At 49.5% G+C, this 18,263-nt stretch overlaps 1 protein-coding gene across 7 annotated transcripts; it reads right to left on the reverse strand.

The window, feature by feature from the left end:
* Positions 1-74: 74 nt before the first annotated feature.
* On the reverse strand, positions 75-16,884 carry SCYL3 (SCY1 like pseudokinase 3). Of its 7 annotated transcripts, XM_069023767.1 has the most exons (16): positions 16,189-16,466; positions 15,009-15,190; positions 14,720-14,774; positions 13,216-13,490; positions 12,202-12,387; positions 11,432-11,545; positions 10,786-10,842; positions 9,996-10,098; positions 8,748-8,859; positions 8,312-8,389; positions 6,766-6,905; positions 6,281-6,468; positions 5,756-5,927; positions 3,773-3,916; positions 1,814-2,535; positions 75-515 (listed from the first exon to the last, which is right to left on the reverse strand). In XM_069023767.1, the coding sequence occupies exons 2-16, from the start codon at positions 15,087-15,089 to the stop codon at positions 453-455; spliced, it is 2,490 nt and encodes an 829-aa protein (XP_068879868.1). In that variant the 5' UTR covers positions 15,090-15,190; positions 16,189-16,466; the 3' UTR covers positions 75-452. The 7 variants fall into 7 exon arrangements, with proteins under 7 accessions (XP_068879868.1, XP_068879873.1, XP_068879872.1 ...); XM_069023772.1 differs by lacking the exons at positions 15,009-15,190; positions 16,189-16,466 and adding an exon at positions 16,803-16,881; XM_069023771.1 differs by lacking the exon at positions 15,009-15,190 and having other exon boundaries at positions 16,200-16,298.
* Between the last annotated feature and the right edge of the window lie 1,379 nt (positions 16,885-18,263).

The following is an 18,263-nucleotide window of genomic DNA, read 5'->3' on the forward strand; positions in this document are numbered from 1 at the left end:
GGGGAAAAAAAAACTCAAAAAAAAACCTCAAACAAAAAAAAACCAAAGAAAAAAGGCACATTTAACCAAGAAACTCAGTGTGACTTTCATTTATTGTTAGCAGTTTTTCAGGGCAGGGATGAGTTCTGGAACAATCTCCTACACCACTCTTAGCCTCCAGTAGCACGTCAGCACCATCACACCATCACCCTGTCCTCTCTCTGGGAGCAGTGGCAGCGCCACAGCTGGGCATATTGCTCAAGTGCAGGCTCACCCCTGCAGCTTTTGGCACAGACTGGGTAGGAGCATCCATGGCAAGAGCTCAGGCCCCATGGGATCTCATGGCTGTGCAGCAAGTGCCTGCTTTGTGGCAAAAGCAGCGCTGAGGTACTTTATCCATTGTACTGGGGAAGCAGCAACTCCTGGCACAGGATCCAACACACCATAAATCGCCTTGGTCTCCTTCAGAACTATTACCAGTTTGTATCATCTTCCCAGTTCAACTCCTCTTCTTCACCCCAGCCTGTAGCTTCAGCCTAGAATCACATAAAATTATCAACATTAAGGCATGTGGAATGTACTTGTGTGCTTAGCACAGCCCCAGGAGTCAGGCAGGAGCCTATGTGGCTTATGATGGCAGAGCATTCATCCTCAATGCCAAAAGCCCAAAAATTAAGTGTCAGTATTTGCAGCTTATGGTCTTAAAGAACTTTCAACTACAAGAGGAATCACCTTAAAAGCAGACTTAACAGGGGGTCTTACTTTTCTTTTTACTGCTTGTATCAAACCCACTTTGCATTAAAAAAGAATGCTATAAATTAGACTATTTCTTTCCCCCTAGGAACGAGCTGTTTTCCTGCTGTATTCCAACACTGTAAGTTTGATCTCCCCCTCCCACAGTAGTGACTGCATTCCCTCCAAGTGCTTCTGTCGCAGGACACCATACCATTTTCAAATGTCATAAACAACTTCAGTTTACAGCCCAGGCTCCTCTCCCTATACTCCCTGCTATTCATGGGGTAGCTCTCCTGAGGCTGAATGAGCAAAACAACTTGAAGGCAACACCTATTCACTGAGTTACGTGCTCAAGTGGGAATGCTGCCTCCCCTCCTAGGAAACAGCAATGGTCTTTGGCGTCTCTGTGATTGGGCTACAGGGATTTATCTACTTACTTACAAAAACCCCAGTTTTGTAACCTGCCTCTATCGCTGAAATAGAGAAATGCTCCAGCTATTCTTTCATGAAAACAACACACCCAAAAAGCTTTACTCTGTAATCCAAAAGTTCTGGTTTCCTGGACCTTAATTTACAATTGTATTAGGTTTTCCTAGAAGAGACAGGAAAAACACTTCAGTCCTGAGCATTCTCTGTACCTGAAAGCCCCTTCTGTTTGAGAATGGGACCATGTCTATTCAGCAGCCCGGATCCAGCCTTGTTTTACCTGTCTGACAAACCAAGATTCCCCTTAACAAAGCACAGGATTGCTGCATCCAGGATACAGCAGCACAGAGTAAAAGCTGGAGCTAAAATGCCTTAGTACTTCTAGTAGTGTACAAGTTGAGTCCATTCCCTCACTGTTTCCTAACAGAGCTCTCTTTGCTGTATCACATGCCCACTGAATTACCTGGTGCCTCCTAAGATGTGTCACTCAGAGCTCAGCACCTTTTATTCCCAGGTGAAAGACTTGTCTGTCTGGCTGTGCTGCTGCTCCCTCCTCGGGTACCCACGATCTGACTGAGGGGCCAGCTATGCTACAGTGCTGTGTGTGCTGCTGTGTGCTGTGGGGCCTCTCAGGGCTACAGTCACCTACACCTCCCTACCTCAAGTCTCTCACCTCAACCACATCAGCTGCAAATTTGGATGAAAACAGCACATTCTGGGAGGCACCTTCTCTGCTGGACACCCCACCCGAGTGAGTGGGAACAACTGCTTCTATCCTTGCCTCAGGTAAAATCAAAAGAGCAGAAGGTTTAATGTCTGGGATCATGTCAGCAAACCAGTCCAGCTCAGGGTCTTGCACTGGTTTCCTCTTCACTTTGATTGTGAATTCTTCTCCCAAGCCAGACTCTGATGAAGACTTCAACCTTTCCTGAAAGGTTTTTGGCAACACAGTTTCTCCCAGTTGTTCCTCGTGGTCCCACTTGTCATTGCTCCAGCTGTTCCCATGGCAAGACTTTGTGGGGGGACTCAGGCTTTTGAATTCTTTGCTCAGTTGATGGGTACTTGGCAGAGGCCTTGGCCTTTCAACTGCATCAGCGTGTGTCACAGTGAGGCAGTTTCCTGAGGACAATTTAGGACTGGGGCTCCTGGGTTCAAAGTCATCCCAAGGCTTCTCATCTACATCATGATTAGCAAAATAAGGTCCTGTGCTTCCCCGCAGCTCCTGGGGCTGAATTTGAATGTTCACAGTTTTCTCAGTGTCTGTCTCCTCTGGCTCACTCCAGTCTGGCCACTCCTCTGCTGGCTTTTCCGAGGTAGTCATAGAGTTCCTGCTGTTCCCCAATGTATTAATGCTTCCAGGAATTCCGTTCAGGGGGGGCTGAGTGCCTTGCTCACCTGTGGAGGACAAAGGTGTTACATACCTGTTTAAAGAGAGCAAGTGTAGGCAGAGATGGAGTTGTGTCTAAAACTTCTTGACATCACAGGGAACAACTGGCATGGAAACCAGCCAGTAGTTGATTGGAAAGAAAGCTCCTCTTGGATTAGAAAGCAGGGAACCTTCCTGCTTGCAAAACAGGGAATTTAACACAGAGCCCTGGGGCAATACCTGTTGCAGTGACTCAGCCCACTGCGGGGCTGGGGCAGCGGGATGCCAATCAATCCCAGCCCATCCCCTGGATCGAGTTTCCCGAAGAGGCAGACTCAGAGGGTGGGTCAATGGGCAGCTCAGAAGCCTAAGCTGCACCCCCTGGGCAGTGCCCGGGTACAAGCCACCTCCCCGGTTCGGGAAAATTCCGGGTTACTCGGTTGTTCACTGGTTCTCTGTTTTAACTCCCGTCTCTCGGTTTACCCCAGTGGCTCTTGTTAAATTGTATCCTCCCCCTGGCTTGTAACTCATTGGTTGTTTTCCCCTTTCCCTGCGGTTTTCAAATTGCCTATAAAACTGAGGACAAGCCTTGGGGAAGGATCCCATCGTATTCCATCCCTTCTGAGCTTGTTCAGGTTGCGAAACTTCTAACAATAAACTTGTTAGGAGGCCGACCAGAACAGCCTCTCTCTTCCTTTGTCTCCGAGCTAACGTGAGCCAATCCCATCGGCTCCTGCCGTGTTCCCTCCGCAAAGCAGCCAGCAAGCGAGCCCAGCCAGCAGCACTTTTCCTGATGCCGAAGTCGCTTCAGCGACGCACAGAGGAACGCAGTTGGACTCTCTCTGACCTGGGGCACACCAGAGCTCGTGCCTCGAGCACAAGAACTTCATTAAATACCAGCTGATTGCTAATAAGCAACAGGTGACTGGGAAAAGGCCATGGAAGGAAACAGAATCAGCTTTGACTGTCAGAATGAACTGACTTAAATCCAGAGTATCTGCTGAGCTGTGGGAGAGGTGAAAGCACAGCAGCACAGAATCTGCCATAAGGAAACAACTTCAAGTCCAGGCACCCAGTCTGTGTATGTCAGCTTCCCAAATAGCTATTCCCTAGGATGTTAAGGATCACACTCCCCTTCCTTCACTTGCCTTCCTTGGTTCATTGAATCTTTCAGATCGGCACATGGGGGAAAATACACATCTTTTCAAGCAACACTTCATTGGTAAACACTTGATTTCTGAAAGGAAGCACTAGGGTAGTATTTACCTGTCTTTGAAGCCAGGGGATTGTCTTGTTGCATGGGAAGCTTCTTGACAGGTGCATTTGCAGAGCTGGGGAACAAGCTGGGACTGCTCTTCAGGGGCTGAGAGGTTTGGTTTCTCCGACTGCTCATGCCGTGACTGGGGGAATCTACCAGGATAAAGGAAAAGACATAAGTCCACGAGGTGTGTTGTCAGTCTGAGCTGAACTGCCTGCAGCATTGGAATGTTCTTATTTGAACAATGCTGAGGCTTGGCACAGCAATCCAACAGCTGCACCTCCTGATCCATACATAACACAATGCTCCTTTGTTCCTGCTGCCTCCAGCTCCTGCCAGTACAAAGTTATGGCAACTGTACATGGTCAGTTTTTGCTGAGATGTTCTTTCAAGAAATACAAAATGAATAAATTGATTATGATCAGAGCAGATGCTTTAAAAATGCTGTTTGCCACCTGGCTGGATCCAAAATCCCAACTGCATCACAAAATCCCCTGGTACCTGCCTTATACAGAAGCACTGCACTTGCTCACAACAATTCCAAGCATAAGCAAACTCATGACACTACACCAACCCCCTCCCATACCTGGGCATGGGCACAGCAGCTTCCTGGAATGGGAGTCTGCTCTGAAGTGACTCTGACTGACAGCTACCCTTATATCCCAGAGGTGAGGTGGGTGGTGGGCAGTCAAGGCTGTGTGTTGGAGCTGCCTAAGGCAGGTGTATTTCCCTGGTCCAACCAGCTTGGCAAGCACCTGGTTGCAGTTCATTTTTGGGAGCTGCAGGGTGTGATCAGCACTGGTTATCATCTGCCAGCACCAGCCTCAGCTGTGTGGGACCCAGTTGCTACCACTTCAAAATTAGCACAGTTTGGGCCAATGCTGCATCTGCTTCCACAGGGCTCATCTGTATTCCCAGCCAGCTGTGCCTGCTTAATCTAGGGCTCATCAGTGCCCCCAGACACACGGCCCACTGGAAAGGACTGCAAGGAACACACAGACCCACCCCCTCCCCCAGCACCCTTCATAAAGGGCACATCCTTTGAGGGGCTTGAGCAAACAGCTTGTTAAACCTCATGTGCTCAGCCTCTTGTGTTGCTTTTTGCAGGTCATCACTCACTGTTGAGGACAAAGGTGGGGTTTTTGTTGTTCATCAGTAGTTAAATCAGGCCTAATTTTAAGTGTATTCTGAAAAATAAACCTGCTTTCAGCCTGCAATCCAAAGTGGCTTACTTACTACAGTCTACTAAAATAAATAATGTAAAGAAACCAATGCAATGAGCCATCCACTGATTTTAATGAAGGGTGGTAGCTGCCAGTACACACATAAACAGAAAGCAAACACTTAAACTGATCTCTGTCATGTATTTCATTTGGTATCTGTATGTCTGAAGTTGCACAAATGCTGACTTTTGCCTTGTTACAAATATTCTTAGTTTCAATATCCAGACAAGCTTTCCCTTAGTACACTTGGTTCCAAGTTATCTAGCAGGTGCAGGGGCTAGTGTCTTCATTTGCATTAGCTGAAAAGCCTCCAGAGAGCTGATAAAATAGGGAAGTTTGTATTCCTTTTCCAATCTATGAATAGAAATTGGGGGAAGAAGGTGAGATTTACTATTTTTAAAAACAGGAAGGACAGAGGAAATATTAAATAATTGCCTATATAAGTCCTTTAGAAAGGTAATATAGTTTTTCCACCAAACACACACACTCTATCTCCTTTACTTATAGGGATTCTTAAAGGAAGAAGAGGTTTCACTTTTTCCCCATATATTTCCTATATTTAAAATACTTTTATATAGCTCTTCTTCTGATATAAATTCTGTATCTGCAAATAGCACCTAACTTAAAATCCAAGTTTGGCTGCAAATTAGCTTTTTTTTTTTCAATTAACCTGTCACCAGCAACAGATTAATCATCCAAGAAATTCTGCCTACACTTCTTGGACAGAACATGCAAGCATCCCAAGAATATTCTGACTGTATCTTTTACCTTCTGGGGAGAGATCAGCAGTTTTCATGAAACTTGGTGCAGAGCTTTTGAAAATCTTTGATCTTTCTCCACCTACAACCACTTCAGGCCCAAGCAGGGAGACGAGGACGGCCAAGCTGTGCAGCGTTATCGCCACAATGGAGTCACTGGTGTCCCGCAGGCCCAGCAACACCTGCACCAACAACACACTGATGTTACCACAACAGAAAACTCTGCCTTTGCACTGCTTTCCTCTTTAAGTGTTAGCTTTGCAGCCCATTTCATTTCTAATCCCCTATAGCTCTCAGTAGAAACTGGATGGGATTCCATAAAACCAGCCTTCTACATTGTGCTACAAGCTAAAGAGGGTGGATCCTGTTGGCTGGATGGGGCTCTGAGCAACCTGGTCTAGTGGAAGGTGTCCCTGCCCATGGCAGGGGGTTAGATTAGATGGTCCCTTAAAGTCCCTTCAAACCCAAACCGTTCTGTGATTCTGTGAAATCCCGTATTCCAGGATACACCACCCATTGGTCTGCTGTCCTTAACCTGTGGCAATATGATGTTCTTCAGCTCCTCCCGAGAGAACAGCTCTGCGTAGGCATGGATGTGAGACAGCAGCACCATCCGCACGTGCTCCTCATGCACCTCAAACAGCTTCAGCAGCACTGGGATCACGTGGGCCTGGAACACGGCTGGCGACAGCAGGCAGCTGGTCTGGCTCTCCCCACTTTGCTCTAGGGAACAGAGGTGAGGATGGGAAAAGGCTGCTTCCGCCATGAGAGACAGCTCACCCAGAAGCTACTGAGTGATGACACCAGGATCATTCCTAATTCTCCTCCCAGCATCAGCAGAGCAGTGCCAAGCACTGCAAAGGAGGAAGCACAGATAACTGTCCTTCCCAGTTCTGTATGTTATAGTATTTGTTCTGCTTAGAGAAACACCACTATTCCCTTGATTCAATGAAACAACTGCTCTGAATTAATTCCAAACTTGTCAGTAATAACTGTGATGAGGAAGTATTTAAAGGTCACCTTTCTTTGGGCCCAGCAGATGAGGAAGAAAACTCTTGACAGCTACAGGTTCTGCAAACACGAGCTGATTGAGTAGGAGAGGTACCAGCCGTGATGCTATCAGCTCCTCTGACAAGCCAGCTACCCTGTCCAGCAGGAATCTGCATTCCAGGAGATAGCAATTAGTATCAAGGCAGCCTTCCATGCACTTATGCCTGTTCCCTTAATATCATCTCCCCTTTTTGTGTCTGACTCATCCAGAGACAGTGCCCCACTGCAGCCTCTCCCTCTGTCTGCACTCTGACCTACACAGAGAAGCCTCTGCTCCTGCCTGAGGCAAAGAGGAGGAGGCACAAACCAGGAGCCAGAGCCACATCCTGTAAAGCCCCACACCCGGATCATGGGCTATCACAAGCACATCCAGCTGGCACAGGAAGCTGCTGGGGCATCAAACTGCCTCAGAGCTGGCATCTCCCATGGAGAGCTATAGTCAAAACTGCAGCAGAGTTTTCCTCTCACTGTATACCCTGGTGCATTGCAAGAATTTTCCTGTTGCTTTGGAAAAGGCTGTTCTACCTCCCACACAAAGGAAGTTTCCCTTGCACAGAGGGAATCCCATTTTGAAACCACTTCCATCTAATGTGGCCAACAGAGTACTGACTGAGTTTATCAGAGTTCAATTTTGTGCAACTGCTCTTGTCTGTCAGATTTTCATTTTTAAAATATCAATTAACAGTTACTGCTTTTTCTCTAGGCTTGGAGGAGCCCAGGAGAATGGTGCACATGCTGTGAAGGCCCCTCTGCCTGATAAAAGGGCAACACTCCCGTCTTTAAGCAAAGTATTCATTCCCTCCCTCAGTAAATACTGCTGACACAGAGATAGTGAGAACCACTCTGAATGTTCCTGTTAAGGATCCCTGTTCTCTTACTTCCTCCACTTGAACCTCAAATTAATGAAAAAATAACTGATGGTGACCACAGAAGTATAAAACAGGCAGGAAAACAGCTCTGTGAGAACACCAAGGCTCTTCTATATGGAAAAAGAAAAAAACTCAGCTTCTCCCCTTTTCAGGCCTATATAATGCCATGATTACACAGAAGATTCCCTGACAGAAAAATTACTGGGGTCCACAACAGTGAGATTTACTGCAAGATGTTCCACTACTGCAGCCAAGACATCTATTACAGGCAACAGCTTTACTCTTGGCACTGCATGATTAATTCACCCAACAAGTCTTACTGCAAACTCTCTCACTGGCAGCTGCATCACTCTGGAGGCTGGGGAGCATCAGGATGATGCAGAGCCCAGCAGAGACTGCTCCTCCCAAACACCAAACCATTCACAAGGAACTAGGAAACAAGGAGATGAAGAGTTTCCTCTTTGATAGGATCGTTACTTTGGCTGGAGCACCCAAGGTATTACAGAGTAAATAATGTGCCAAAGCCATCAAAATCTGCCACCTGAGGAAGTACCTCTGGCCATGAGCCTTCCCAGGTCCCCACACAATCCATTTGGAAGAAGTATGTCTGAAGTAAGAAGCTTCCACATTACAGTTCCTTCACTTACTTGAAAAATTCAGTTTTCTCCTCCTCAGACTTTAGTGTTAAGGTCTTCAGAAAATTCACCACTTCCAGAAAATCATTCCTAAGCACAAAAACAAAAGCTGTTAAGTGTAATCCTTACTGATGCTTAAACCACCCACAGTGAAGAGACTGCAAACCCCCACCATTCCTTCAGCAGAGAGAATGAGACAGAGGGACCCAAGTCAAATGCTGGTGGATCAAGAGTGCCAGCAAGGAGGTGACACCTGAAAGCTGCTGCTCAGCACCTCATTGGGAAGGCTGGTAACACTTCCTTAATTTAAGGAGCCTCTTTGTCAAAGATCCCTGCAAAGGGTAGGGATTAAGTCTGCATTCCCATCTCACCTTCACAAAACTAATGCTTTGCAAGACAGAAATAAGCAGTATCAAGACTAAGAGAGGCCTGATATTCCTGTCCTTACCTGAAGAACTCATGGGACAATAAACTGGACAGTGGTGGACGACACTTTGGGTCTGGATTCAGCAGTGCACAGTGCAAGGTTTGCTGAAAGCTGGAGAGAATATCTGCTGAAACTGAAATCCAAAGCACCTACAGTTAGATTTCTCTCTCCACACTGAACAAGATATGTTCAGGAGTCCTCCACCCTCCCCAAAATTTATTTTTAGCTCTAATGGATAGCAAAAGTGCAAAAGGAAGGGAAAAATAGCATTTCCATTTCTCTTCCTAAGCTGCCTGGTTACTGGGCCTTCAAGGAATGCTACTGTCCTCCCAAGAATCTTCCTGCTGCCTCTGCTGCAAGCTGCAGCCCCTGCTCAGCTGTGGCACTCAAGACCCACATGCCACATCCATAATCCTTGGTGAGGCAGGACCAAAGCAGTTTCGGGAGTGCTCGTGTCACACGGGCTGGTGACCTCCAGCCACATCTGACCACGTCCAAATGCAGGAAAAGGGGAACACAGGAGAAGCCAAGGTTTGCAAACAAAGACCAACACTAGCCACTGAGCCCACAACAATCCTGCCAGCTGCAACAAAAGGTGAAATGTTCAACCACTGTGCTGGTTTGGCCAAATTTAGAAATATATCCTCTGAGAGAAGGCAGGTCACCACCCCTCCCCCACTAGGTTCAGGAAAAAATAAATTTTCCTCAAAAAAAACACATGGGAAAAGGAAAATAATGCTAAATAATAAAATCTCTCGCTGTGGAGAAAAACCCGGGAAAGTGTTCGAGTCCTCCCTTTGGTCTCCTCGGAGCTGGGGCTTGGCCCAGGGCCAGGCCCTCTGTGCCCGGTGGAAAATCCTCCTGATGTGCTCTGATATTGAAGCAGTCCAGTAGAAAAGGGAGAAAATCCAAAATTCCAGGGAAGGGAAAAAAGGTCAACTTTCAGTCTCTCTCCAGAGAAAAAGAAACTGAACAACTAGCCAGAAACTGACCCAGGAGCAGCAAGCCGGGTGCTTCCTCACTCCCCTGCCACAGCTGGGCAAAAGTTGCTATCTCTGTGTGACCTTAAACAAGCTGCAAACTGCTTTGAAAAAGTTTTGCTCAGTTTTTCCTTCCCCCTCTCAGGCTCAGTTTAGAGGCATAGAAAGGCACAAGAATTAATTTCTGTGCATAGGGCAGCGATATGGGATACACATCATAAAGTCACCCCAAGACAACCACACAAGGAATGAACCACAGGGCCTGTCACAAGCAAAATGTCATTCTTACCCTGATCATTGAGAACTGTCAGGAGATTCTCAACTGTTGTCCCAAATGCATAGGCATCCCTCGCATGCCCGTAGCTGCTGGGCAGGATTTTGAAGTCTGCAGACTGAAAATAAAACATAAAAAAACCCCAGAAAAGCAGGAGCTTATGAAATATTTGGTGTTTTCCATGAGTCTTTATTCCCGCCCCCCACCATATACACTCTCCAGTTCTTTTTATAGCATCAAAGCTCCACTGTGTACCCTACAAGTAGAATATTATGCTAAAAAAACCTCCACTGGGGAATTTATAACCCAAAGGAGCAACTCTATGATGATGGAACAACTCCCTGATGAATGCAAGCAGTCAACAGCTTTCAGCATTTCTATGGAAACAGGTGATAATTAGAGAGCAGAAGCATGCTCCTTTCAGCACAAGCAACCCTGAGGATTCTCAATACATAGGAAGTGACTAACAGGTAGGAAAAAGGCTGTTGTGAGAGTTACACAACCATGGGACCACAGTGATCTGGGCAATCTCAGCAACTGCCCTGTGATTTTTGCAAAACTTTGGTGATTTAGAAGCAACACAGTGTTTGAAAAGTAGTATTACCTGTGCCCAACACCATTCCCAAAACAGGGATGGGACAGAGGAGGGACAAAAGGAACAGAGGAAACCTCAGATATTATCCAAGAGCCACTTCCATGCCATTTAGGCAAGAGGAAATATAACGTGAATAAAAAAATATTTCCTGACCATCACGTTTTTCTTTGCTGCCAGCAGGAAGCTCCTTGAGCACATGCTATCACTCACCATCTCCTCGCAGGGGATGCACGACTGGTCTCGCACCGACTTCATGTGACAGAGGAACTGGAAGGACAAGAGGGGGCCATGAGCTGCCTCGACCTCCCCTCAGTGCCAAGCAGCAGAGCAGGCTGTCCCTATGGGCCAGGGCTGGGGGGCGGCAGCAGCTTTGCCCCTGCCCCTTCCACTGGCACCCAGGGCAGGCTGAGCCTGCCACTGCAATGACTCTGCAGAGCAGGCAGCAGAAATCAGACCAGGAATTCTGTTTTCTGCTACCAAGCAGTGAAGATGCCACAAGCTAAGGAGGCATTTAAATTATTTTTCTTAGTGACTTATTTCAACCTGAATCCTGCTTTTTAAAAAAATTTTGTATCAGTCCAGAAGGGCAAAGATTTCTCCCTCTCCAGACAGCAGTGTCCCTTAGAAAAGCAGCTGCATTTGGGCTAATGGAGAATTAATTTGTGTAGACATCATAGTTTATAGTTACGGTGTCCTTAGAGCAAAGATTCAGGACAGAGCTGGAAGTAAGCCAACACATTTAATAGCAAATCCAGCTAAGTGGAAGGACTTGGCCCTTCACATCCGTAGATGGCCTGGTTCCACAAGCCAGGAATCCTCCCCTGGGCATCCAGGGTGCACTTGGCTTGGCTCTTACCTCTGGGGTGGCTTCACTGAAGTTACAGACTGTTTCCATTCCTCCCAGCTTCCAGTGCCCATCCTCACTCACAAACACGGATGATAAACAGACATTGTTATGCGTCAGGTTTCCCTAAAACACAAAAACCCAAAAAAGGGTTACTGACTTGGGGGATAGATGAAGATGTAAAATCTTAATCAGCACTAATTAGGTGCTGCAGGGGGCTGAGGGAAAGATGCCAAAAAGCACACAGTTCCTCTGGGATTTTGTAGGTGACCAGCAGGTGCCAAGCAGGAGGGCCAGGGTTTTACAGCAGACAAAGCCCTAATTGTCATAGCCCTTGCAATGCAACTGTAAATCCAGGGGAGTTCTTCAACTGTGAACACAAAACCCCAGAGCTACAGTCTGAGCTAGGATTTACCTGCAGTGCTGGGCAAACACACAGTGCCCAGACAGGGCAGTGGTGACACCAATCTCTGGCATGGGGCAACAGCTGTAAACAAATGCCAAGGCCAAGCAATCCCATTTCCCTAAAGCAAGAAATACTGCAAGCAGATCCATGAAGTGAGAACTGCTTGCTGCCTTGTTTCCACAACATTTTCAATTACCCTTCCTCCTCCAAAGCAGCCAATTTTAGCAGTTTCAGACTACAAGAACGGTGGGGCACATGTCTGTCTTTTTGGGAGGAATAAGGAATGAGTCACCCAGACAAACTCGGGTACAACGCTCTCCTGTCACATTTCATCCATCTCCCACCAGAGCCTGATGATGCCGCCAGGGGTACCTACCCTGTCGTGGAGGAAGATGAGTGCCAGCAACACATCATAGATCCCTGCACAGATTTCTGCAGCAGAGAGCATCTCCAGGACCATCTCCAAGGGCCTCACCCTCTCCGTAACCAGGTGGATCCCATTTGCTTCCACAGTACAGGAGAGGAAGCGCAGAAGGCAAGGGTGGCGCAAGGTTTTCAGGTGCTTCCAGAAACAAAGACATCTGTTAGACCTCATCTGAGGCATCTCCTCTGGCTGCAGAGCTTAAGTCCTGTCCCCTTAGCCATATTTTCTCATGGAATTCAGACAGCCCATCCCTGCTCGTCACCAAGCACCCGGAAATCTTCCTCACTCATGGCAGAACTTTTTATAATACATTGAAACAGAATCATAGAGTGGTCTGGGTTGGAAGCATCTTAAAGATCACCTCATTCCACCCCTGTGCCATGACGGGGACACCTTCCACTATCCCAGGTAGCTCCAAGCCCTGTCCAACCCTGGCCTTGACAGTTCCAGGGATGGGGCAGCCCCAGCTTCTCTGTGCATCCTGTGCCAGAGCCTCACCCCCCTCAGAGAAGACTTTCTTCCCAATATCCAATCTAAACCTACTCTCTCTCAGTTTGAAGCCATTTCCCTTCGTCCCGTCACTACATGCTCTTTCTCTCCATCTGTCTTGCAGGCTCCCTGCTGGCACCGGATTGAGAAAATCTAACACAGAATAAAATTCTTATTTATAATAAATATGGTATTTTGGGTGGGATTCACCCAAAACAGACCCTGACTTGCATCTGCAGGAAGAGGCAGCACCCTGCAAAGGCAGGCAGGCACTGCTATCTGAACATTGCTGCCCTCATCATGCAGCACACAGTGAACTCGGCAGCTGCCAACCCCCTTCTGCCCCGTGGCCAGGGTTGGCTTCCACCTTTTCTCCTGCCCTCACTCCCAAGGGTTTGATCCCTGTTAACTGATTCCCACCCTTCCAATAAAAGGAGGGACACCTGTGGCAAGTGTGTCCCAGGCACACTGCAGTACCTTGGCAGCTTTATTGACCTTATCCTCGTTCTCCCGCTTGTACACGAACACGGAGGCGAGTTTGCCATCCTGGAGCACGGCCGGGTAAATGGTGTGGCCGGTGGGCAGCGTGAACGGCGGCTCTTCCAGGGTGTAGCTCTTCAAAGCACTGTTCTCTGAGCCCATCCCTCGCACAGGTCCCCTCCTCACCACAAACGGGCTTTGGGTGAAGGAGGACTTCCTTTGGACAGATTCAGTTCTGGCAGGCGCTGGCCAGCTCACCTTCAGAGCATTTTCTGCAAACCATGAAACAGCCATGAAGAACCTTCTCCTCCCGGTATCCTCTCCTTGAGTTTAAGGACAAGAATAAAATCCCCAAAGTTTAACTTTGTAAAGGAAACCCAATGTTCACAAAAGGGCTTGGATCAACAGGTGAGCAGCTCTCAGCTCTGGCGCTTGGACTGCACTGGTACCTGTGTCAACATCACCACCAGCTCTGACACAGTGCAGCATCCACAGCCAACCCCTGACCCAGCTACCAAGATGAGATCCACCAAAAGCAGGAACCACCAACACCCTCAGCCACATAGACACCCACTCCAGGGGTTTAACTGACATTAAGCACAGTCAGCAGTTAGGAAGTGTGACTGCCACTCCACAAGGAGCCTCTGGCCTTCTTAAAAACACCATTCCTCAATTCTCCAAGCCAGAGAAGATTTCAGTGAAGGAGGAAGGATTACAGTGGATTTCAGGAGGTTACCTATAGCCAGGTACCCTCCTCCAGCAGCATGTTTTCCCCGTTGATTACCTTCTCTCCATGTGACAAATATTCCTTCTGCCTGCCAACCCTTCTTTCCTCCCACAGCCTGTCAGGAAGAGGCTGACAGAGATTTTTGTGCCTTTTCCTCACACACAAAACCGGTAAAACAAACACACTGATTGCAGAGGCTCTTTTGGAAAACACTGACCCAGCATATGCTCTGTCATCAGGCTTGTTTGTGATCACAGGCCATGGGCAAGACCTGAACCTGTCTGTACATGGAAGTCAGCAAACCTTCATCAGGAATCTGAAGGAGAGCAAACCCTCAGTTTTCAGGAAAAGTGGGGGAAAATTGCCCACCCCCAAGCATTCTTTTTTGCAACTCGAGAATTGCTTTATTGTGGTTGTTTCCAGCCATGGCCTGAGGTTTCAGGAAGGCAACAACACAGGAGTCTCACAGCTCCCCAGCAGAGCTGTTCCACCAAAGTTGCTGCTCTGGCCCTCACCTGTGTCTCCAGTTAGGTCTCCCAGGAGCCCTGAGGTCAGAAGTGCTCGGGAGAGAGAGAGAGCTGGTCTGATATGGTTTCCTAGCTCCTTTAACCCCCCAGAGGGTACCAAGTGAGGGCACAACAACCCCTGCAGTCCAAAATGGGGGGGAAGAGCAGCTTTTAACTGAGCTTCTGTGTCCTGATCCACCTAAAATCTAAACTGAATTAACTACAGAACTTGCAGGTAGGAGGTCTGGGCTTTTTCTCATTCTCTCACCTCTGGTGTCAGACACGGATGTGCACCTTTTCAGCACTGATTCCTTTAATGGGACCTTTAGGAAATAAAGGGAAAGTTATGGAAGTCTAAACTGCAGCTTCCCAGCAATACACAGAGGGGCTGACAGGTGAAAATGAAACACAATGGAGCAATAGCACTTGTTTCTAAACTGGATTTTTTGGTGAACTCCCTGGCACAAAAGCATTCATGCTGCCCCAGACAGAATATTCTTCTCTCCAGCCAGAACCTGGGAGCTCTGCCCTGGTTGCCCCAGGTTAACCCTCCTCACCTGTGTGCAAGGCACCAGCTGCTGCTCCTGGGCACAGCCAATGCATTTCTCTGCATTCTGCTCTTCCCAGTTGTGCCTCATTTAGTTGTTCTACTTCAGATCACTCAGATTTCACTCAGGACACCTGTAAGTACCTGAGCTGACCTGATGCCTCAGGTTCCTCCAAATACACATGGACATATCTGGCTTCAGAGACACCCACAGTTAAGGAACAGAATCACAGAATGGTCTCGGTTGGAAGGCACTTTCAAAGACTGTCTCATTCCACTCCCCTGCTATGGGCAAGGACACCTTCCACTAGAACAGGTTGCTCCAAGAACCGTCCAACCTGGACACTTCCAGGGATGGGGCAGCCCCAGCTTCTCTGGGCAACATATGCCAGGGCCTCACCGTCCTCACAGGGGAGAATTTCTTCCACACACCCAACCTAATTTTTCCCACATTCAGTTTGAAGCCATTCCCCCCTTGTCCTGTCACTACAGAAGAGTCCCTCTCCAGCTTCCCTGTAGCCCCTTCAGATACTGGAAGGCTGCTCTGAGGTCTCCCTGCAACCTTCTCCAGGCAGAACAACGCCAACCCAATCAGCCATAGGGAAGGTGTTCAAGTCCCCTTATCAACTTCATGGCCTCCTCTGGACTTGCTCCAACAGTTCCATGTCCTTCTCATGCCGAATATTGTAACACCAGAGTCATTCTCGTGCCTGTGCTCCACCTGAGTACTGCTGTACAACAGCCAGCTGCAAACACACCTCCCCTCTCCAGGGATGTCCTCTCAGGAAGCGCCCGGCAGCTCTCAGTATCAAACACTGAGCACCTCCAAACAGACAAGGGACAAGAGCAGCCTGTGGAACCCCGAGCTTTTCAGCTTTTTTTATGGCTATTGGAACTCCAGCTGGCAAAAGCATCTGCAAAGGTCTATGCCCAGGTGTGGCTACAACCCTTCGATGAACTCTCCAGAGCTAAAATAAACCATTACTCACGCAACTATGAGTTAAGAGCATCAACCCTTTTGTACCTTGTTTTCAACAAATTGTAAACATGAACGTCAGATGTAACACACAGCACACCCTGGGACGAAGAGGAGCCCAGCAGGGAAAGCCAGAGGGATTGGTAGTTAAGGACAATGTGGATTTGCTACCAGAACGAGGTGGAATTTCAAATTACTTCCTTGTGGAGGATACAGGGTATTCACCTGAAACACACGCCGAGCCCTGGCACTCCACAGCTCAGAGACAGGCAGTTCCCCCTTTCCAGGCGCCCTGCCGGCCACCTCCCACGCCAGCAGAGCCTCCTGGAAGTGCTCTCAGAGGTGCTGGGGGCTTTGCTCCCAAAGGCAGAGATTTCCCAACGCGACACCTTCAAATGCCCACCCGGCACCCTGCAGAAGCAGTCCCTCGCAGGCAGGTAGGAGATCAGCAGGCTCCGCGGGAAGGAAGCCCGGTTCAATCGCGCTCCCCCAAGACCGGTCCAACCCTGAGCACCGAGGAGAGCACAGTTTTAACACACAGGCTCCCCAGGAACACCGGGTAACGCCGGCTGCGGGAAGAGCACAGCCAGAGCCGCCACGGCGGGAGCTGCTCTTTGCCCAGGAGCTGCAGCCCCGCGCACACGCTGCCCGCGGGTCACACCCGGCCCGAGGGCGGCAGCGGTACCGCGTCCCCAGCGCGGTTAGCAGGGCCCGGGCCGCCCGTGCTCGCCCCGTCCCCCGTTCCCCGCCCCCCGCCCGTCAGACCCCAAGGCGGCCCCCGACAACACCTCCGGTCCTCCGCTCCGCCTGTCCCAGTCCCCCACCCACCTGTCCCCGCCGGGCCGGGGGTGCCGGTGCCACTGAACCCCGCCAGCCGCTCCGTCTGTCCGTCCGTCCGTCCTTCCGCCCGCCCTCCCGGCCCGGCAGCGCCGCCCGCCTCGCGCGCCCCCTGCCGCCCGGCGGCCGCAGCGCCCTCACCCGCGCGGGGGCGCGGCCCGCGAAGCGGCGGCCGCCATTTTGGATGAGGGCGAGTCTCCCTCCAGGCACCCTTAGACCCAGGGAATCATGGAATCGTTAGGGTGGGAAGAGATCTTTAAGATCATCCAGTCCAACCGTGCACCCAGCAATGCCACTGGAACCACTAAACCACATCACCCAGCGCCAGATCCAGACGCCTCTTGAGCACCTCCGGGGACGGTGACTCCAACACCTCCCTGGGCAGCCCTGGCATTCCAATGCCTGACCACCCTGATGGTGAATTTTTTTTTTTTCTAATATCTAATCTGAATCTCCCCTGTCTCCGCTGGGCCATTTCCTCTCGTCCTCCCACTGCAGGCCCGGCAGAAGAGACCGACCCCCACCTGGTTACAGCCTGCTGTCAGGTGGTTGCAGATAGCGATGAGAGCCCCCCTGAGCCTCCTCCAGGCTAAACACCCCCAGCTACCTCAGCCGCTCCTCACCAGACGTTTTCTAGACCCTTCACGAGCGTTGTTGTCCTTTGCTGAATACGCTCTTGCCCCTCAATGTCCTTTTTAAAGGACATTTTTATGTGTCCTTGCCCTCCCCTGCTCAGGTCCTCCTGCACCCCGAGTGCCCCGGGCCGCGTCCGGGGCTGGTTCCCCGGTGCCAGCTCCCCGCCAGCCCGGGAGCGGGGCGGCAGGATGCGAGCGAGGCAGGTGGTCCGACAATCCTGCGTGAGGGGATCCATTTAATGCCATTAAAACTAATTGCTCTCCGTGCTGCGGCGTAAAGTGACTCCGGGGAGAGATTTCACGTGAGTGTTTTGGACGGCGGAGCGAAGGTTGAAAGTAACGACTCCAGAGCGGTGGGAGGTCTGGGCTTTTCACACGCTATTTTCATATCGCCGGTGTTATTCCAGTTTCCTGCAGCTCCAGGACGTGAGGATGTGGTTTGCTCAGTCACTCTGAACGGCAGCACAGCCTAGACCCGTGGCCTCGTCTAGACGCAGATTTAATGGCCAGGGCAGAGTGTTTTAACACAGGTGGTCTGAGCTGTGCAAGCGCCTTGGCTCTCTTTAGTAACTCAACTCCACGAGTTTAACCTGCACTGTTTTGTGCTGTCAAATCCAGCATGAACTGTGTAGAGTGTGCTCTTTCGCAATATGCTTTCCCCCCTCCATTTCTAGTGAAGCTTTCCAGTGCTTGGACAGCACAAATGATCCCAGACACAGGTCTGCTGGACAGTGACTCATCTGTGCCAGAGTCCCGTCAGCACAGCTCCCTGGATAGCAAAAGGGATTCCCTCAGATCCACACCCAAACTCCAATCA

Source organism: Aphelocoma coerulescens, chromosome 8 (genome assembly GCF_041296385.1).
Source record: "Aphelocoma coerulescens isolate FSJ_1873_10779 chromosome 8, UR_Acoe_1.0, whole genome shotgun sequence".
NCBI lineage: Eukaryota > Metazoa > Chordata > Aves > Passeriformes > Corvidae > Aphelocoma > Aphelocoma coerulescens.